Source organism: Ovis canadensis, chromosome 14 (assembly GCF_042477335.2).
Source record: "Ovis canadensis isolate MfBH-ARS-UI-01 breed Bighorn chromosome 14, ARS-UI_OviCan_v2, whole genome shotgun sequence".
Lineage (NCBI taxonomy): Eukaryota > Metazoa > Chordata > Mammalia > Artiodactyla > Bovidae > Ovis > Ovis canadensis.
The window spans coordinates 26,926,163-26,947,639 of NC_091258.1; the positions used below are offsets into that span (position 1 = coordinate 26,926,163).

General features: G+C 61.1%; 1 protein-coding gene across 3 annotated transcripts in view; it reads left to right on the forward strand.

Moving 5' to 3' along the window:
• Positions 1–21,477, forward strand: part of ZFPM1 (zinc finger protein, FOG family member 1) — a 61,102-nt gene that overhangs the window by 605 nt on the left and 39,020 nt on the right. Inside the window, exon 1 of one of the 3 annotated variants that reach the window (XM_069552634.1) lies at positions 715–945. The exons of 1 other annotated variant lie outside the window; for it this stretch is intronic. In XM_069552634.1, the coding sequence (XP_069408735.1) occupies positions 891–945 (55 nt within the window). In that variant the 5' untranslated portion in view covers positions 715–890. Of the gene's footprint in view, positions 1–714; positions 946–21,477 lie in introns of those variants that run through there. One more of the 3 variants, XM_069552632.1, reaches the window with a different exon arrangement.

The following is a 21,477-nucleotide window of genomic DNA, read 5'->3' on the forward strand; positions in this document are numbered from 1 at the left end:
GTCCGGCCTGGAGGGGGTGTCCGCCCAGAGGGCCGGAACGGGGTGGCTGGGGGCGCGGCCACCTCGCGGCCTGCCCCTCCCCCGCATCCCAGAGATGGTGCAGCGATAAGGTGGCCCCGATCTGGGCTCAGATAAAGTTTAAAATATTCCATTCTGCAAGTCCCATCCTGATAAGATCGCTCTGTCGGGACGGGCTGAAATTGTGATCTTATCTCGCGCGGTTGACTCTCCCAGGCTTTGTATCTAGAGGGAGAAAGAGACCTGAGAGAGAGAAGGGGCACCCAGGGCATGTGGAAGTGCAGGCCAAGTGACAGAGACCGCGGGTGCCCACCACCATGCCTTCTGGTCACAGAACCTCCTGGCTGGTGGGGTCAGGGGTGCTGCTACCACAGCCCATGAGCTGGGCTCCAGCCCTGTCTCCCTGGTCTCCAACTACAGCTTTCCCTGCCGGGGACAGCCTCCTGGAGGCCTTCTTCCTGTGTCCCAGCCAGAACCACAGGGGCTCTTGGGCTCCTAGGCTTGCGGTCACACACCTTCTATCCGAGGGGCTGCTCCTAGTCAGGGAGGGGTCTCCCAGGACTCAGTCCTGGGCCAGGCGTCCAAGTTTCTCCCCCATCGGGACCAAAGGCCATTCCCCAGGGGGGCCAGGCAGTCACTGCTGATGCCCAGCCCCCAACCCCCTACCCCAGCGATAAGAGTGCCCTAAACTCTTGAGGCCACTCGGCTGGAGGGCAGTGCGCAGGAAGCACGAATCCCCACCCCACGCCAATAATAACTTCACGCCTCTGCAGCCAGGGCAAGGGCTCAAGGCTTTCTACCTGGGTTACATCTCCCGGGCCAGACCGGCAAGTCGTTGGGGCTGCCCAGGAGGCAAAGAGGTAGCCAGCCCCATGCTCCTGAGCACTACCTCTTCTGTCCACGTGAGCTCTGCCTTCAAGACCCCTTGTGAGTACTCCTGGGGGGAGTGTCTAGTCCCCAGATCAGATCCCATAGCGGGGGAAGGCAAGCGTGAATCCGGGTTCCCGTAACCTGATTCCTCAGCGTGTAAGCGGGACTGTTTTCCGAAAGTCGCCTTCTATCAAGTCAACTCAAGTATTAAAACCACCCACAGGTCCCGATCTGCGCTGGTTCTCTGGTTTCTTTTTCCCCTCCTCCCCTGTGTGCCTCTGTTGGGTCTGTTCTCGTGTGTGCGTGTGTCTGTGTTTCAGCGTGATGAGAAATGCAGATAACGCGGGCAGGGAGATTGCAGGTTGGGAGCCGATGCCAGCGCCGATAAGGCCCAGAGCGGGGCGAGTGCCCGGGCTCGGCTAGGTGGACTGAGCGGAGCGCGTTATGGACAAGGACCGAAGCGGGTGGGAGGGCGAGCCCTGCTGTCCATTTTCAGTGCGACCGGGAACCAGGCTAGGGAGGGAGCCGACCCTGGGAGGTGGAGCTGGGGAACCGTCCCTTCAGCCTGCGGCCCGGGGCGCCTCCACCCCCGGGCAGATCTAGGCGCGTTAAGATGCGAGCGCTGATTGTCACCAAGCGGCGGCGCCCGCACACCCGCCCTCTGCCCCGGGCTGTGCGTACGGGCCCTCGCAGCTGTATGCCCGCTCCACTGGCCTCACCTGCGACCAGGCCGCGAGTTGGAGGGGGGGGGCGGGCGAGCGCTTGGGGCGCCTCCCCCGTCCCCCCACCAAAGCCGGGGCGCAGCTGCCCGCGCCTCTGTACGCCTTTTGTTCCGCGCGCAGATAGATGTGCCGCGCTGATAAGGCGCACAACCGATGGCGGAGGCGATAGGCGCTCCCATTTATTAACTTCAAACGTGGGAGCGGGGGAGGGCGAGGCGGGAGCGCGGCCTTGGCCGGCCAGATGGCTGTGACGATAGGCCGGGCCGCGCTGGCGGGGAACACAGGGCGGAGCGCAGCTAGGGACCCCCGGCGCCCCCGGCCCGCCGAGGTTTCCTCCCGCCCGGGTCGATGGGAGCTCAGATAAGCGCCGGGCCGGTCGGCTGGATGGCGATCTCCAAAAGCGATAAGAGGCCTTATCTACGGCCACCAGGCCCGGCAGGGTTGGAGGCAACAACAGCGCGGGGGCGGCGCGGCTGGGGCCAGTGGGGTCCTCCGAAGGCCGGGGAGGGGTGGAAGGGCATGCGTGCCTGGGTCGGTTTGGGCGAGTTTTCATCCCAAACACACTTCATTGCCAAGAAGTTGATCCTCCCCCTGCGGGTGGTACAGTCCGTCAAAATGAAAGAAAACTGACTTTGCAGCGGCCAGGAGGTGGGGGACACCCAACCCTGATTCCTATTAGATGGTGTGAGATACAGTCAGAGGCGGAAGGAGAGAGGATGTTTTCCCCCTTGAGTCACGTTGGGGTTGGGGGTCTTCCTAGCAAGTGGTAGGTATATAACCTGCTTACAGTTGTTTTTTTGACAAAGAATCAAAGTGGCTTCCAGTGCCGGGTTGAGGTTTGGGGGGAGCCCAGTGTACTAGCTTTTTTTGAGCGAGTCCTGAAAATCAGAAGGGAAGGTCTATGCAGATCTGCCTTGATTCATTCAGCAGCTCTTGATTGAGCACTTGCTGTATGAAAGCACTGGTCACAGTTACTGCCCTGGGAACAAGAGGTGGGGTAAGCTAACCAGAGGCAGAGGGTGAGCACTGTGGGAAATGGGGGAGGGGGCAGATGGGGCTCTGCCTGCAAGGGGGGACCTCCAGCAGGGGTCAGGAAAGAGCCTAGCATGGGGGTGCCTCCAGGGACAATGGGCTAGCTTCAGTTTCCAGCTCTAAACAGTGGGGACATGGAAAACCCCCAGGTCAGACTGGGGGTGCTGAGCCCCTTTGCAGTGGGAGGGCCCCCGGGGGCCATGATTCCAGACGGCGAGTGGAAACCGAGGACAGCCAGGCAAGGGGCTCCTGGAAGAAGCCCTGCCGGTCCTTGCCCCAGCAGCCGGTCCATGCCCCAGCAGCCACTCCATTGAAGGTGGGGGTGTTTTTCACACATCCTCAGAGTTTGATTAAGCAAATTATTGGTGGTCACAGGATGACTCATTCACTCCGAGCTTTAAGCTACCTACCCGCTCCCCCTAACAGCCCAACGCCCACCTGGGGGCTGGCAGAGTCTTCTGGCTGAGCTAGTTCCAGGGAGAGCCTGGGTGGGGCCGGAAGGGGCTGAGGTGGTCCCTATCTCAGTTTTTTGGAACTTAAGAGGGATCATCTTCACAGAGCCACGCACATCCCCTCCAGGTGTGAGAGGCCGAGGGAGTCACCTGGTTCTAGGGGCCACCTTGTAACGCCCACCACCGCACCATGATGGCTGAGAAGCAGGGAGAGAGGGGGCTTTGGCTACACAGCTGCCTCTGACTGGAGCCCCAGCTGGTGGGCTGTGACCTGGGCTGGGCTTGCAGGCCCTAAGGTTGGGCCTTCACACTGGCTTCAAGTGGTTCTTGGTTTTCCTGCATCCCTGGGTCTGAGGGAAGACAGCTCTTTTGCTCATTAGGCAGTAACAGTGATACCAGTAGTAGCTACTACTCACTCTGAGCCAGGCCACACGGTGTCTTCTGGCGGGTCCCGTTCTTACCGTTTACCTCGTGGGGAAACCAAAGTGCAGAGAAGTTCTCACCCAAGGAAATGGCAACTGGGATTGGAAGGCTGGCAGTGTGGCCCTGCTCTGAGCAGCACACTGCTCAGAGGAGGAAGGAACCACAGTTCCTCACTTCGGTCTGCCTCTGGGCTTCCCAGCCTCAGTCTCCACAGCTGTGCAGTGGGCCCCTGGGAGTAGAGGTGCCCAGCAGTCTTTCCCCAGCCCTGCCCTTGCCAAGTTTCCGGCTCCTCCCTGAGATGTTCACGTTGACAGGAGTGGGCTCCCAGGAGGTGTTAGCCAGCCCTGCCTGGGGCCTGAGCCCTGGTCTCATCCCGCCCACCTGACCAGCCCCTCCCCAGAGGTCACTGGGAGCCCAGCATGGCACCAGCACCGCCAGGGATTTAAATGGGTCAGTTGGGGAAGAAAGGAGGAGGGAACACGATGCCATTAATTGTACCCCTTATCTCCTGTTTCTATGCCAACCAGACGTTCCTGGGGCTTGACGGGCTCGTGAATAATACTCCCAGCAGCCTATCTGCCATCGACAGGCCTCCTCCTGGAGGCAGTTGTTGCCTCGCTGATGGGTATCACCACCCCCCCCCACCAAATAGACCCAGGCCTGGCCCCGCATGAAGGCCGGCTGGGCAGTGCTTGGGCGCCTGGCTGGCTCCTGCCCACCAGTCACCATCCTATCGGTCGTCCTGGCCCTGCTCCCCCTTCCTGCAACAGCCCTGTCCCCATTTCACAGAGGGGGAGACTGAGGCCACCATCACATATTTGCTCTCTGGACCTTGCCCGCTGTTCCCTACTCTGGCAGGAGTGACCTGGCCCCAGAAGGGTTGCAGAAGTGAAAGCCAACACCTGCAAAGTGGCCTCCATGTCCTCGACTATGGCAACGGGAGGCAGGTGGCCCCACGTGTAAGGACTCAGCTGCTCTCAGCTGCAGTGTGTGTGGTCCTGTGAGGAGGGGAGGGCCAGCCCCCAACAGTGCTGACCCCTCACAGGGGCCTGGGCTCAAGCAGAGACCTGGAGGGTTTCTCTCTGGCTTCCTTTTTTACCCCCTTTCAGCCTCAGTTTCCCCATCTGCACAATAGGGATGATGACACTGGTGGTCCCTGGGCATCGACATGAAATACACATCACCTCAGACAGCTGCCAGCGTCCCCATCCCCCTTCTCCGAGATATCTTTGTGGTCCATTGGTCAAGTCACATCTGTGGTTTCCAGTTTATCTATGAGGGACAAATCTCTTTTCCCAAACTGTCTCCAGAGAGTAAAACACATACAAGGACCCTGTCCAGGAAGTGGGCACCCCAACCTCCCCCACTCCCATCATTCCTCTTCATGGCTAGTCTGTTCCCTCCAGCCATTCCAATGACAGCTTGCCAAGCAATTGCCCAGGCTGTACAAACCTGGCATCACTTGCCCTCTTTGAGCTGAGGTTTCGCCATCAGAGAAGAAGGGCTGCATTAGGCAGTTGGCAACAACGTTCCTCTCTCCCCGACCCCCCTCCCCCTCTCTCCCACCTCCTCTTCCCCTCCCTGCCTGAGCTCTGGATGGGTTTGGACCAAGCCAGCCCAGAGTTGAAGGGCTGTGGGATCAGGTGGCCAAATGAGAGGACCTTAGGGCCTCCTGCGTCCCTGTACCTACTTCACAGATGAGGAGCTGGAGGCCTGGAGTGAACAGGGTCTTGCCGAAGGTACCTGTTCAGCTTCAGTGTGGTGTCCCACCTTTGCCTCAGTTTGCCTCCTGGTTCAATGGGAATATCCCAGTCCAGCGCCCTGATGAAGATGGCAAGAGGCTGGGCCTTGAGTCCTGCCTTGCTCCCCAACTTTCCATTCCAGCCCTGTGGGTCTGCCTTCAGCTCCAGCATCACAGCCGCCAGCCCAGGGGCCTCAGGAGGCATCTTGTGTTTTCTTATCTATGGAAGGAGTGTGAATGTGCTCTCTCGAGGCTGGGACACAAAGGTGATGAGCAATGCGTCTGGGGCACACCTTGCTCCCACATCAGAGGGGGGCTGTTGTTGCTGGGTGGCATATTGCTGCCACCCACCCCAGTCATCCCTGAGGCCACCATGCGGATAGGACCCTTTTGCTCCGGGTCCCAGGGGTTCCATCTCTACCCCACCCCACCCAGTGCCCCACAGCAGGGCATGGGCACTCTGAGATCCAGGCCACCGGCCAGCCCTTGACTCTGCGTGAGCTGCCACATGGCCTGAGTCCTGGCCTTGCTGTGACCCTGTGGGCAGAGGCCTGTCTCCTGCCTCAGTTTCTGCTTTTGAAGTGGGAGCTTCATAAGAGCACCCTCTCCTGGGGACTGTATGTGGGGTCCGTGAGATCCCAGATGCAAAATGTTAAGTGCTGTCCGGGGTCATGTCCTGGGTGGATGTGGCAGCCTTGGGAGCTGATGGCTGCGGTGCTGATATCTTGCCAGAATTCCCCAGGGCTGGATGTGTCACACAGAGTCCTGCCTCCTGCCTTCTCTTCCTTCACGTATTACTTTTTGCATTGAGAGTGAGCCATGGGCCATGTGCTCTGACTGCAGGACAGGGCTGGTTCAGACCCCCCTCAGTCCCTTTCCAGCCCAGGTATCTTACCTGATGTTAACAATCATCAGCCTTATGGATTGACTATCTTACAGGCAAGAAAACTAAGGCTCTGGGAGGCAGTGACATGCTCAAGACCTTGTGACCCAGGAGCTGGGGTCTCTGGACCCCAGAGGTGGGCCCAGGTTTCTCTGGACAGTGCCCATGTAGCCACCAGCCACCCGTCCTGCCCTCCTGAGCTGTTCTGTGTCCTCCTGGCCCGGCCCTGCCTCCCCCTCCTCTGGTCTTCTGTTTGGGACAAGGCAGTGCCCACTGGGGCAGGAATGTGGTGGCTGACCTTGGGCCAGAGCCGGGCAGATAGGCAGGCCCCTCCCCTCCCCTTCTGTTCCTCCGTTCTGCCTCTCCTGGGCCTGCTGGCCGGGGAGCCATGGTTTCTGCTCCCGTGAAAGAGGTGATGGTTGTGATGTGAGCTTCCGTGAGCCCCACACAGTTGGAGCTCAGTCCTGGCCCAGGCCCCCAGGCTGGTCCAGGGACAGAGACCCAGCCAGCCAGACTCAGCTGGGGTTCTCAAACCATTTTGCACCAGAAAATGGAGGATCAGAGAAGGTGGGTGGTTGCACCAGGGTCACACAAGACATGAAGGATGTGGAAAGGGGGTTGGAGGGGCAGTCTGTGTGACCCCATGCCAGCTCCTGGGCACCCCCAGAACTGGGGTGCGTGTTGCACCCTGGGCAGGAGGGGCCGGCCGCAGTGGGGGCTCTGCATACGGGTGGCGGGTGGCGGCAGGAGCGCCCCCGGGGGTGGGGCTCTTAGGCTCTGCAGGTCACAGACATCATGCTGCCTTCCTGAGCCTCAGTCTCCACCTCTGCAGCGCGGGGGTGTCATGGAGGTGCTGGGCTGGGTGCATGCCCAGCCCCAGCCCCCAGCCTCGGTTCCCCTGCAAGGTTTCAGTAGAACCGTGATACTGAGCTCACAGGGCAGTGAGGCTGGCAAGACCCGACAGCAGAGGTCCAGCCTGGGCCAGAGCCCCTGCGTCGTCTGTGTCATTTGGCAAAGTTAAAATGAAGAGGGGGACGACATCCTCCCACCTCCCTTGCCCTGCTTCCTGCCAGTTCCTCTTGGCGTCTCACTTAAAGCCGTCCAGGTTTCCTGACCTGCCACGTGCACCTGCCGCAGCCTCCTTCGTTAGTCTCCCTTTTCTCCACCCTGAAATATGCAGCAGGAGTGGAGTCCTGGGAATCCCCGGGAGCGGGAGGGGGAGGGGGAGGGGCCACCGGATGGGGTCTCGGCTCCGTCCTGCGGTGGGCAGCAGGGAAGAGCTTCCGAGGATCCGCCACTGGAACAAGCCCTCGTGGGCTCCCACAGGCTTATCCAGGGCACTGCTGCTTTCTCAGCCCCTCTCTGTTCTTCAGGCAGCCCTGGCATCAGGCACTCGGCCCCATGCAATGAGAGAGAAAGCCGCAGCCTCCCCATGTGACCTCCGCTCACTGGGGCCCTAAGCTCATCCTGAGACCAGTGACAGGGTGGGCATTGGTCATGACAGCAGGCGTTAGTTGAGCACCTACTGTGCCCCTGCTGGGTGCCCAGCTCTTGCAGCCGGGAGCTCACAACCTGGGCTCATCAGTTAGCTCAGTGTTCGGAGGGGAAACTGAGGCTTAGAGAGTTGAAAGGTCATACTCCAGATGGCAGCTCGAGTTTCCCACCCTGGAGGGAGCAGAAGATGGTGACAGTCATGGTGTCCCAGTCCAGAGCTGTCCCTGCTGGGTGTGGTGCCACTACGTTCAAGTCCAGGAAACTGAGGCCTTCCTGCAGTTCCAGAGAGCATCCAGCTGTGGTCTCCTTGCTGGCTCTGTGACCTTGGGCCAGTCCCTTCCCTTCCCGGGCCAGAGAGGCCGCAGCCCATCCCCCAGCTGCAGGAGGGAGATTAGAGCCAGGGCTGCACTGGCATCTGATGACTGAGCCTGCCTGGGGCAGTTCCTGGTCACACAGGGCCCCCAGGTGAGCCCCTTGCTCCACACCTCAGCTGTAGTGCTCCCCAAGGAGTGAGCAGCCATGGGGACCCCTGCTTCTGAATGGGCAGAGGTGTTCTGTTTATGAGCCCTGGTGCCCCATCCCCCAGGGTGTCCCACATTGGGACCTGCAGGCAGGTGGCAAGTCCTCAACATTTTAGGGCCATGCTGAGCATACCCCGAACCCCAGATCAGGACTGGCAGGGGCAGAGCCCACCAGGGCTGTTTTATTACTGATGCTTCCTGCGCCTGGGGTTGGGGACCTGGAGAAGGCTTTGGGGGTGGGGTGGAGACCCTGAGGGCTACAGACAGGAGGGCAGGCTGCCCGCACCCCATCCCCCCCTGCTATGCCTCCACACACCCACCCTTTTCATGTCATAGACCTGCTGTGGCTCAGGAGGGCCGACGCCACCCAGCCCCACTGGGACCCTGAGGTAGCCTGCTGCCTCAGTTTCCCCTCTTGCACAGGATGTCTATGTTCTGCTCCACCAAAACCGGACATTTTCCCAGAGAGCAGAGGAACCCCCTCCACTCACTGCGGGGACCTTGATGGTCAGGGGTCCCCGGGGACCCCAGCCAGGCCCTCCTCTCCATCCCGGCTTTGCCGGCCCGGGCCTTGTTTGCCCGAACTGTCTTCTGGTCCAGGCCTCTGGCGGGCGCAGGTTTCAGCTCCTGTGATAACTCAGAAAGTTGAACTGGCCCCATTACCGCGCCGAGATGGTTGGGGAGATACGGCCTTGATAATGGGGGAGATATGGCGTCTCCGTGGCCAATAGCCCAGCCTCTCCACCCATTAACATTCCCCACCAGCGATCCCTCCGTGCTATCTCCTCCATTTCCACTCCTCCCGCAGATAAGAATGGAAATTCTGACTTCATAGCTCACTGATTAAAGTGTCTGGATTTCTTGATAATACACAGATAAATTATGTTTTTGAAAAAGAAGGTAGGGAGGAGGGTGGGCAGGGTGGGAGCCATCTCTCCCGGCCTCTCCTGGCACCCCCGGCGGGCCACAAACCTTGGCGTGTCCGGCCTGCACCTCCCAGGCCTCTGTGTGAAGACGGTGTCCCGGGGCCAGGACAGCAGGAGTGGGATTGGGGGGCGTGAGGCCCAAGGGGCGCCCTCACAGGGATGGGGCCCTCACCAGTTCCTCGCCAGAGCTGGGAGTCCAGACTGGCCGCCTGGCGCCAACGCCTGGGATAACGCCTGGGACAGATCTCTGGGCCTCAGTGTCCTCCTCCATCCAGTGGCCCAGGTGTGGGGTAAGAATGTTGGAAATTTGCCTGTCTGGGTCTCTGCTGTCTCTCCCCGACCCCTGGAACAGGCTGTGCCTGGTTATACAGTAGGTACCCCGTAAATGTTGAGGGACCCAGAGGGGCAGCTGTCTCCCTGCCCTGCCTTCAGAGGCCTGCTGGCTGCCGCGTGTGACAGCTGGCGCCCAGGTAGGGCTGCGGTGCTATCTCCGCGTCTGTCTGGATAAAGCTGGCTCCTTCAGCTGATCCGAGATCCAGCGCTGATGGTGCGATGAGCGCGATTAGGGCCGCCATGGGGCTAATCCTCCAGCTGAGGGACAGATGTGGCAGTCGTGGGGGAGGGGCCAGGGTGGGGAGAGGCAGCCAGGCACCCCGCCCTCTCCATGCAGAAAACTCGCAGAGGGGCTGCCTGGGGCTCCTGGCAGGCGCAGGGCAGCTGGCCGTCTTCCCTCCTCTTTGCATTTATTTTTTAAGCAACTCTTGAGAAATGAGATCCTAGAGGCAGGAGGCCAGACAGGACAGTCAGTGACATTTCTCGGTGGGTCAGGGGCTCCCCACTTCCCATCCAAGTGGAACCCATGTTAGCTGACAGCTCCGTTCACTGAGTGCTTGCTGCACATCAGGCCTGGACGTGACCCATGTTCTCCTATAACATCCTCCCAACATCCTGCAGGGGCACCAGCGATCTCACTTTTTTCTTGGCGGACTCGAGGCTCAGAGAGGTTCTGTAACCCAGCCAAGATCACACAGCAGAGGAGGGAACTGTAGAGACCTGAGGTAGAGGCCTGGTCAAGGTCTGGGTCTCCATCCTGGAGGTTCTCGGGCTGTTGGCACCCGTGGGCTTCCACCTGCCCTAAGGGGACCGTCCTCTAATTGGGGGAAAATGCCCAGGCACAGAGAGGGTGAAGGCTGCACAGTCCTTTCCAAGAGTGGGTGGGGGACGGCGGGGTGACTGCTCCTGCTTACACGTGGGGGTCATTTCATCTGTCCTCAGAAAATAGGCTCCTTTGGTGACGAAGTTGGTTTCTTTTTGTCATTGGGTTTTATTTCGTTTCAGTATTCTAAAGGAAGTCAGCTGTTTCCAGTAAAATGGATGCATGCGTAGGGGAGGGAGCCCAGAGTGGGGGGGGGGTACCTGAGTTTGAACCCTGCCCCCGGGTTGGTGGGGGGTGCATGGGCAGGTGACTCACTGCTTCCTCACCCGTGCGACAGGCAGGATTGTACTACAGCCTCCTCGGCCTTCGAGGGAGGAGAGGGAGAGAGGTAGGGAGAGCATCCTGGGTCCCATGCAGCCGGACGTGGGGTTCCCTGGGGGCCTGCAGGGGCCAGGGTCCCCGAAGCCTCCCTGCTGGCGGCACCTCCTCCATCCCGCCAGCATCCTTCCGGGGTGCTCTCAACAGCAGCCTAGGGGTTCCAGAACGTCTGTCCCGTGGGCCCAGCAGTCCTCCCTCGGACCCTCTGCTTTCACCAGGGTCAGAGAGAACATGGGGGTGGGGAGGGGGTCCAGCCTGCCCATCGCTGTGTTCGTAGGCAGCTCCCTGTCCAGAGCCTCTGTTTCTACGTCTACAAAAACAAGGCTGAAGACACTAAGGCCTGCCCTGCAAGCACTGGGCTGGGAGTCAGTGGCTTCTCTGGTCATCTCCCTGAGGGCCCCTGTGCCCGCCCAGCCGTACCCTCCCGGAGCTGGCAGGACTTCTCAAGGAAGGAACTCTGTATCCACTCTCCAGATCCAGGGCCCGGGTTCAGATCCCGGCCCTAGAACAGCACAGCCGTGTCATCTCTCTGGGCTCCCTTCCTTCATCCTAGAATGGGGGTCAGCCTCCTCGGGGCCCTTTTGGCGTGGCTGGTGAGAGCGAACTGGGTCCTCTCTTGAGAGCGGGTGCTCCCCTGCATTTGTCACCCACCTCAGTGCTGACACTGACCCTGGGGACCCCCACCCCTTCCAGCCGGGGGCTCCGGTCCTGGGCGCCGGTGTGTTAAAGATACAGAGGGAGTGTGCCTGAGAGGGAGGCCCCCAGCTCAGGCCCCAGCGTGGGGGTGGGGTGGGGGTGTGTTCCGCCCTGCCCCCCAAGCAGAAAGAAAGAAAAGGGAACTGCGATACGAGCAGATAGGCCTGGTGGTAGAGCAGCCCTATCTCGTTATCTATCTGCCTGCCGCTCCCAGCGGTTCTGTTGTTTCCTCTTATCTCACCCACCAAAATGCCAGGAACAAAGCCTGTGCACACGCACTCACACACTCACACACCCGTGAGCCCACCACCCTGCAACTCAGAGCCGCAAACAAGGTGCCACTAGATCTAAGGTGAAAGCCGGGGGACTGGGTCCTCGTAAAACCATCATCTGTGTCGTCACCACTTTGCAAGGAAGCCAAAGTATAGCCCTCCCCGAGACAAGACGAGGCAGCTAAAAATAAGAATTGGCCCTAGAGGGCCTCCCTGGAGGGAAGGACTCAGCCTTGCGGTGGGAGCCAGACTGGAAGTGAGGTCCCAGCTGTGCTGCTGTGTCCTGGCTGTGTGACCTTGGGTAGGTATCTTTCCTGCTCTGAGTCATCGTAATGGGTAGGAGCGGGAGGATTTAAGGAAGAGCCCGCACCATAACCAGAGTTCTTATGCAGCAGGTGGCCCTTTGAGACCCAGACTTGAGGCCAAGGCAGGTCACCCTGAGCCCAGCACCCACCCACCCTGCCTAGAGCCTGCTCCCCCACCCCCATCAGAGCCCCAGCCCTTAGCCCTCAGGCTCCCCAGAATGGCCTGGCAGAGACAGTCTCCCCCAGAGGTAGCCCCCTCTCCAACCTGCCGGGTCCCCCAATACCCGGCCTGTCCCTACAATCAGGTAACCAAGATCCTAACCTGTGTGTCCTCCACCAATGGAAACGCGGCATGCAAATGAGCAGGACTGAGCGCCGGGGATTGGCTGAGCACTGTGGGAGGAGCGGCCTCAGAGTGGGCGGGGCCTCCTCCAGGGGAGCCCTTAGTATAGGGAATACTGTCCTGGGCAGGACCTTTCCTCAGTGCTGGAAACCCCAGTCCAGGCCTCACATTAGTCTGGACGTGGAGGGGGATGGACAGGCGGGCCTTTGGGTGATCTCCTGCTGACCCACAGAGCCCAGACCCCCACACCCTGAGTTGGGGGCCCAGGATTTGGGTGTTCCTGGAATCAGGGCAGCCAGCCCTGACTCCTGGATGGGAACACGGAGTTCAAAAGCAGGGATGGCCAGCTCAAGGCCGGCCAGCTTCCCCCCCCACTGCATGTGGCATGTGTCTGGGGCACCTCCAGACCTGGTGCGAGCTGCCCCCTCTCCCTCCGCACTGCCCACTGGGATCCTCATCTGGACTCTCACTCTGCCTTCTCCATGTAGCCCCAGGCTGGAGGCGGGAACTTCGGCATCATCCTGAATCGTCACAGACCAACCCTTTGGCCAAAACTGCCAAGTGGTCCGTAAGGCAGGAGGACCTGGCCTGGCTGCCTCCAGAGTATCTGTGCGCTCCCTGGGGCTTGTCCTGTTCACACAGCGAGAGCCCACACAGTACCGTTTCTGGGGTGGGGGCTCCTCTTCAGTCTGTGGCTGAGTATATTCTAGAAACTGGGGTTCCCCACAGCTCCCATCCTAGAAATTTACATGACAATGGACCGTGTCTCTAGGAAGCAGTCAAGAAACTTTGGGGAATTCTCAGCACGTTGAGGGCAATTTGCATCCCCTGGGATGTCTCATCCCCTGGGATGTCTCGTTGGCAAGATGGGGCCCAGAGTCCGGCCGAGGCCCCCCGGCTCCCACAGCACCCACAGGGCTCCATGACCTGAAAAGCAGCCACAGGCGTGGGCGTTTTTCAGAAATGCTGAAGTGGAAAATAGCAGAGAGGTGAGGAGGGAAGGAGTTTGGGCTGAGATCAAGGAGAAGGAAGTGGGGAGGGGGCCTTCGGACCAGAACTGGAGTGCCGCTGGGTGACTGCGGCAGAGCTGCTCTGTCTCCCCCGACTGTGCAGGGCATACAACAGGCACTCCATACATACTCCCTCAGGGGAGCAGAGTAAACCCAGGAAACAGAGCTGGAAGAGGGAGCTGTCGTGGGTCATGGCCACCTGGGATGTGGACACATGGGTCATGGGCAGGGCTGAGGCTCACTGCTTCAGGACGCCCCGGAACAGACAGGGATGGACAAGAGACAAGCAGAGGTGGACGGTGTGTGTGGGGAAGAGCGTTCCCAGCAGAAGGGATAGCAGAGGCAAAGCCCTACAGGGAGAGAGAGAGCTGGCTGAGAGGAGAGGCTGCTGCTGTAGGGGGTGGAGCCGGGCCAGGGAAGCCGGGCCCCTCGAAGAGACCAGCAGGGCTGGGCCTTGGCCGGCCACAGAGATTTGCCCAGGACCGGTCAGCACACCCAACCACCCTCGTGGACTCGATGCCCTCCCCAGCATCCCCAGCCCCTACCCAGGGACACAGGCCCAGACCCTGCCAAGCCCTGGCCTGTCTCCCAAGCTAGCAAGTGGCCTGGGGCAGCATGGTGCGGCAGGCTGTGGAGGGGTGTGTGTCTGAATCTCTAAGGCAGGGAATGGGCACTCAGGGAGCCTCCACTGTTGCTTGTGGTGGTAGGTGGCAGACCCACATGTATGTGTGTGTGTGTCTGTGCTTGGTAAATTCACGTAACATGAAACACCATTTATCCACTTCAAGTAACTCAGTGGCAGTAAGTCATTCACAAGTCATTACCACTGTCCATTTCCAGAAATTCTCCATCTTCCCAACGAGGCTCTGTCCCACTGAACCCTGACCACTCCCCCACCCAGTCCCCTAGCCCCCACAGCCTCCTCCTTTCATCTGTGAACTTGAGGCTGATGGTTAACTTCCAGTTTACACCTGAGGAGCTGGGCTCAGGGTGGTGAGTGGCCTTCCAGTGTCCCTGCCGCTAGCTTCCTGGATGCTGTGGTTCCAGGCCCCACAGGGACTAGGGTGCACTGGCCAGGAGGTCGGGGCTCAGGCCCTGCACAGCCACCAACTCCCCGTGGGCCCCAGATCCCCGCCAGTTCGGGCCTCAGTTTCCCCGTCTGTGTGGTGGGGGCAGAGGGGATTGGCTGCTTCTGACCAGGCACACCGAAAAGGAAAACAGGGCCCCCCCCACAAATGACTGTGCTCCTCCTCCCTCGCTGCACGCCGTCCCCAGGTGCTGGAGAGACCCACAGCACTGGCCTCGAGTCTGGACACTAGAGTCTCACAGGCCCAATGCTGGTCCTGGTCCTGGCTCTCCGAGCATCCGGAGGGCCTGCCTGGAGGAGGAGACACCTGCCACCCGCCCTCCAGGTCCGTGGCATGAATGGAACCCAGAACCCAAGTGGGCGTGAGAGGGTGAGAGGGCCCTCTGCAGTGTGGGACCGAGGCAGTCGTGCCTGGGGGCAGGCCTGGCCATGGGCCCCTTGGGGCTGCAGCCCCCAGGGGTGAGAGTTGAGGAGGGCTCGGCACCCAGCCCGTGACCCCCAGGTCTCCAGCCCCCGATCAGATGGCAGGGCCTGTCACACGGAGCCCCGGCCGGAAAGTAGTCTGCCTCTATCCGTCTGATGCAGGCTACGCGGCAACAGCTCCATTAGCCGCGGCCCCGCTCCCATCTGTCAGCCTTATCAGCCCATCTGGAGAGAATCTCTCCGCAGCCCCGTCCTCATCCTCGGGCGCTCCTCCTGTCCCCTCCTCCCCCGGCCCCCCTGCCCACTCACTGCTGTGCCACAGCATCGGTCGCCCTGCCACGCGCGATGGCCTTGACCGCCGCTCCCACCCGAGTGGCCTCACACCCTCCTCCCCTCCACCAGTCATCCGTGGGGTCTCTGCCACACGCGCCAGTGTGTTCTGGAAAACCCTGGCCCTTGCCCCACCCTCACCCCCAGGCCACGTGGCCTGCACCCCTCCCCCAGGAGCGTTTGTAATCGGTTCTCCAGAGTGAAACAATCTCGCGTAATCTATCAGCGGCTATCGGGCCCATCGGAGGGCCGGGAGTGGCCAGGCCCAGAGATGGCGCCAACCTCTAGTGTTGATAAAGTTTCCGAGCTCAGCAGTGATGAATGTTGAGTAAGTGCAGGCCGCTGGTAGGATGTAGACTTGGCAGGCTCGGCTCTGGCTGAAACCAATCTCTCCCCTATCAGCCGGGCTGGGCTTTCTCAGGCCCCGCGCTTTCTTCCCGCCTCCTCCACCTCCCCTTTCTCTCTGCCTCGCCTGCCTGGGCCTCTGCCCCCAGGGACCGAGGTGGGGGACCAGCCCGCTGGCCCTGATCTGAGAGACGGGACAGGTTCAGGGCATGCAAGACCCCGGAGCCGGCCTGAGGAGGTGGCGGCCGGGCCACTGCAGCCGCACCCTGGGGTCCTTCCTGCAGTCCAGCGTCCACATTCTGCTATGTCCCACGGTGCTGAGAATAAACCCCGACTGGCCGGCCTCTGCGCCTCTCTCGGCCTGGTGCTCCATCCTCAGCTGCAGCAGCCAAATCACCAAACTCTTCCCCAATCCCGGGACTTTGCACGGGCAGTTCTCCCTGTTCATGGTCACGGCTTAAATGTCGCCTCCTCCAAGAAGCCCTTGGTCACCGCTCCATACCCACCCACCATTCTTTATCCTGCACCCTTCCTGGCCCTTCGTGGTATCCGAGGTGTGTCCCTAGTCTGGACCTGTTTGCTCACAGTTGACCCGACATGTGGCAGGCCTGGTGGAATCACGGTGCCCCTGGGAAGGACACCCCCATCCAGGGGGCATCTTTCCTGAAAAGCCTTTGCCTGTCCACCTTCATGGTAGCTCTACCAGGCCCACGAGTGGCCCCTTGTCTCTACAGACAGGCACAGCGGGTTGAGCGGGACGGGCCTCGGGGAGAATGCAAGGCTCTGGAAGGGAGATTAGATGGCAGCCTGTCCACTCCCCCAGCTGCGAGGCCTTGGGCAAGTTTTTTTACCTCTCTGTGCCCTGGTTCCCCGGAGGATGGGGTCACACCAAGGGTTGTTACAGGTGTCATGATGGTTGTGGCATTGCTCCTGCTTGGCAGAGATCCCAGAGCTGCTTGTGGTCCTGCCTGCCCAGTGCAGCCTTGAGGGGTGATGTGTGTGGAGGGGTCCAGTCACGGTCCCCAGGCTGGGGCAGTTAAACCCCCCAAGCTCACCCGTCTGCTCCGGGCTGGCTGCAGGAGGAAGTGGCGGTGGCTGGGCACAGGGCCCCGTGGGTGTTGGTGTCCTGTTTCCCACAGCTCCTTCCTGCCTGCCTGGAGCCCCCCACTCAGCAGGCTTCAGAGACCCAGTCAGGGCCGGCCAGCTCATCTTCTGCCAGTGGGGGCAGGTGGCATGCTCAGGGCTCCTGGGGCTCATTCCCTGGTCACACCCCCCCCAACAAGTAGGCTCAGGCTCCTCACCCCACCTCTGTGCCCCAGCTCCTCTCCTGGGGGCCCAGTGGCCCCCAGCCTGTTCCCCTCCCCCATCCATCACGTGGTCACCAGAGTCCCTCAGCAACGACTGTGGGCCCGAGCTGAGGGTGCTGGGTTGCAGACAGAGGAGGGGTGATGGAGCGAGTGTGCCATGAGGAGACAGTGCCGCCTTGCCAGAGCCATGGGCCGGCGGGCACTGGTGTGACTGCGGTGGGCCACGGCCCATGGGGGGTCTGGGTGAGCATCACCAGGAACCAGGGATGGTGGAGACAGTCACTCAGCGTCCGTGCTGACAGCCCCGAGAGAGAGGCTGGGGGAGCTGACCAGTTGGCTAAGGTGGTCCCCCGGGCTCAGCAGCTACACTGGACAGCGGGGCTCCCATGTCCGGGGCTCCTGTGTCCGGGTCTGGGGAACAGGGGATACCCAGGAGTGTGCTTGCTGGGCTCACTCTGCACCCCCCGCCTGCCCCCTCTGCTGCCTTTTGGGCACCCAGGACTTCCCTCCATAGCTGGGAGCCCAGCTGCAGACCTCCTGTGAGGAAGTCAGCACTCAAGTGGGGGTGTCCTGGGCATGGGGACAAGGAAGCTGGGATCAGGACCAGACGGCCAGGCGCTGGGTCGGCTGGGGGTGCAGAAGTGACTGAGAAAGTGGCCGATGCCATAAAGGGGCTAAGATCCTGACTGACCCCTGCGGAGCTTTGGGGAGAAGCCAGTGGGCATTTGGGCTGCTGGAGTATTTGTTTGCACGAGCCTGAGCCACGGGGGCCTGGGTTTCATTTGAATTACGTAGGACTGTCCTGTTCTCTTTCTTTTCCTTTGGCTGCAAGGGGTCTCACTTGCAGTATGCGGGATCTTCCCTGTTCACTGTGGCCTGAGGAATCTTTAGCTGCAGCCTGTGAACTCTTAGTTGTGGCATGTGGAATCTAGTACCCTAACCAGGGTTCAAACCCGGGCCCCCTACTTTGGGAGCATGGAGTCTTAGCTACTGGACCACCAGGGAAAAGGGAAAAGTGAAGTCCCTCAGTCGTGTCCAACTCTTTGCAACCCCATGGACTGTAGCCTACCAGGCTCCTCTGTCCATGGGATTTTCCAGGCAAGAGTACCAGAGTGGGTTGCTATTTCCTTCCCCAGGGAATCTTCTGGACCCAAGGATCGAACCCGGGTCTCCCGCATTGCAGGCAGACGCTTTACCCTCTAAGCCACCAGGGAAACATGTCTTTAAATGAACAGGCTTCCAAAAGCTGAGTGATGCCTAAAGGACGAGTGTCACGGTATGCGAAGGGTATCTCCTTACAATGTTTCAATTTGTTAGAAGCTGGGGTAGATCACAGCACTCTGTTCCTAGGAGTGTGGGGCCCCCATTCCTAGAGAGTGTGGTCCTGCTGGGCTCGGCTCTGAGCACCCAAGTCCCTTCTTGCTATCTGGTGACCCAGAGTGAGTTGTGACAGCAGCCAGCCTGGGCCTGGCTCACTGGGGACACCGTGCCCACCAGCACCCTCTGGGTCGGTCTGGGTGCCCGGGGGCCAGGAGGTCAAGTGCAGCTCGCAGCCTAGGAGCAAAGGCAGGTGACCCACCACAGCCCCACCACAGCCATGGCGGGGAGGCTGTGCCCGAGGGCGGCCCTCGCCCACACCTGCTTCTCTCCAAGGAGTCACGAGCCCCCCAGTGCACGGTGCGCCTGAGCACCATCCTGCTGACCCTTAGCAGGAGTCACCCTGACAACCCCCGTCTCATCTGCCCCAGGGCCATGCCCTTCCTGGGCAGGTCAGGGGTCGGGGCGCACCAGGACCAGGGCAGGAGGGCGTCTGGGCCCAGGCCCCCAGCGCACAGAGGTTCAGCTCCTCACTGTCCCCTCCGCAGGGCAGGCTGCCCACTCGAAGAAGCCAAGATTATCTCTCCAACATCCTCTTTGTGGTCGCCATGGCTGTCAGTGGGGCCTGATCCTCGGTTGATGAGGGCCACTGGCAGGTCACCGCGGGGGCGTGTGCGCCCCTCCCAGTCCGAGCCTCCAGAGGACCAGAGGCCACTCTGCATTCCTAGGGAGCTGTCCCATCATCGCAGCTGTGGGTGCACCTTCAGCCTAGGGAGCAGCAGCCCGCTGGGCCGACTGCGGCAACGCCTTCCGAGAAGTGGTCTGCAACAGGGGCGGGGGTCTCCCTACTGGGGGCACTGGGGGGCAGCAAAGCATCAGAGCACCCCACCCTGGGGAGAATTGCAGACAAATGTGAGGTTGCAGGATGGACCCCGACTGGGGGCGGGGGGGGATCTCACAGAGGGAGGAGGAGGCCTCAGCTGGGCGGGGGGCGGGACAGCATGGCTAAGGTCCCCTGGCAGGAGGGTGGGTGTGAGAGGACCCACGGGCACCCAGGGAACCTCCCAGACCCCCAGCCTCCTCCAAGGGGCCTGTACCCCTGTGCTAAGCGAGCCTCTTAGGGCTCAGGGGCCAGGACCCACCTCCCTGCTGAGTGTCGGCAGAGGTGTAAGAAGTCCTGACTTAATGGGACCTCCAAGGCCTTGGTGACCTTCCCTGGGGCTGAGACTCTGTCTCTACCCTGCTGCTTACCCTTGTGCCCCTTTCCTGCCCAGGCTCCGAGGCGTGGGAGAGCCCTGCCCTTCACCCCAACCCCATGCACCAGGCCCGCCCTGCTCGCCCGTCCCAGCTAAGGGCTCCTCTTCTCACTCGCTTCACTCCATCCAACTCGGCTTGGCTCCTTGTGAGAACTGGGGGTGAAGGAGGGGTCATGTGGCCCCGAGGGGCCTGGGCAGCTTCTGCACTCAGGGCTTCAGCTCCCTCCTCCACACAGCTGCGCCAGAGCCCCTCCTGCTGGGGGCGGGTCACCAGAGGTCCCACGGGCTCCCCAGGGGTCAGGCTTCAGACCTACTCGGTCTGCGAGTGTGGCCCAAGCCCCCAGGACACAGCACAGCCCCGCGGGGAGAGTGGGCCCATCCCCACCGCCTTCTGTCCCCGCCGTGGCCTGAGCTGCCCCGCTGCTCAGCGATGGGAAAGTCTGAATCTGTTGCTATTTTCTCTCTGTTATCGGGCCCTTATCTGGTCACTGTGCCTCCCAGAGGCCAGGGTCTCTCCCTGGCAGCCCCATGCCTCTCCTGCCCGCCAGCTGACCAGAGCCAGTGGGACAGGGGGCCAGGCCTTCCACCAGCCTGGGGGCAGTCTTTCTCCTCTGCCCACGATGCCCTGCCCAGCCCCCAGCCCCTCACACCCCTCCCTCTGCTGTGCCCCTCAGTCTCCTCCCCAACGCACCCCGAAATCACCCCCCAGAGGAGCCCATAGGGCCCTCCCTGGGGAGCTGAAGTCATAGCAACACTTGCAATAAAGTCAGGCCTGTGCTCAGCACCCATCGACACAACCTCACTGAACCATGACCCCAGCCCCGGATACAAGCTGCTCTCGCGAGCTGCTTTCTGTGCAGAACTTGGGCTGGAGGGGTGGGCAGCACACAAGGCCCAGGCTTCGAGTCCTACTCTTCCTTCCTGCTGGAGTGCTCTTCCCAGCCCCACTTGCAGGCAGTCTCCTCTGTCCCATTCCAGATCGCCGCTTATTTGTCACCTCCTCCAAGAGGCCTTCCCTGACTGGCCTCTCCACCTCTCCTTGGTGGCAGTGGCCACACTTGCATTTTCACATTTTTTTTTCCTGGGGGGTGGGGGGCAGGGCATGTGTTGGCTGCAGGGTCCCCAGGGCCTGGTGCAGGAAGGTGGACTCAGGGGAGGTTTCATGAGTGAATGGCGAACAAGCACGTGAACAGCGGTTGAGCAGGAGGCCGTGGGCGCTCACGTCCGCCACACTCCAGGTGGGGACCTGAGCAGGGTCGCATGCCCATCAGTGTCCACCCCTCCCCTGGGCCAGTGGGCCTGTGAGCATGACCAGGCCCCGGCCTCAACACTGAATGGGGTCAGGAAATCCCACCTCCCCTCCTCCTCCGTGCTTTGGGGACACAGAGGACCGCCCTGCAGCTGTGAATGACTGTATAACACAGCAGCCGTGTGGGGGGTCTCGGGAAAGGCCCACACCTGGGTCATGCACGGAGACCAGGTGCGAGGCTGCTGGACTTGGCCCAAATTCTTTCACTTAATGTTCCCAGTGGCCTGGGGGGCAAGCACAGTCTGCAGGGGCCGGCGGGCTTCACCCGGGGCCTCTGGACTTCCCGACTCTGCGCCAGCCCCCTTGGGGCCACCTCGGGGGCTTTTGTCCCCTTCAGCCACCAGCTCCGGCTTTCTTCTGGGCAGTCATTCAAAAGGACCCCCAGCTGTCTCACCATCAAAGCCAGGAGGACCATGTAGCCCAGGACTTGGAAGGAGCAGGGATCATTCCTCCACACAGAGCCTGTCTCAGTAATTCAGTTTTAAAGCATGAAAAAAGGGAGTTGATGAAATTCCACTATCAGCGCCAAGCCAATATGCAAAATATCTCACCCCCAATCAAATAGCTATTATGTTTTCATTTCCATTTCGGCGTCCGGCTTAATGAGCAGGAGACAGATCGGCTCACGGGGCGTCTGCTTGCCGTGATAACCGAGGGGCTCCGGGCAGCGGGGGCTGCGCCCAGCGCGGGTGACCAGCATCATCCCCCGTGGATGCCTCCAGACAGGTGCTCGGCCTTGGACCCAGCTCTCCACCCCTCCAGGCAACGGGGCTGGTGTCACCCTCAGCCCAGATCACGGGCAGGGTGGGGGAGGCCTGAGCAGCAGCCAGGAAGGTGTAGTGTTGAGGGGTTCTGGCCGAG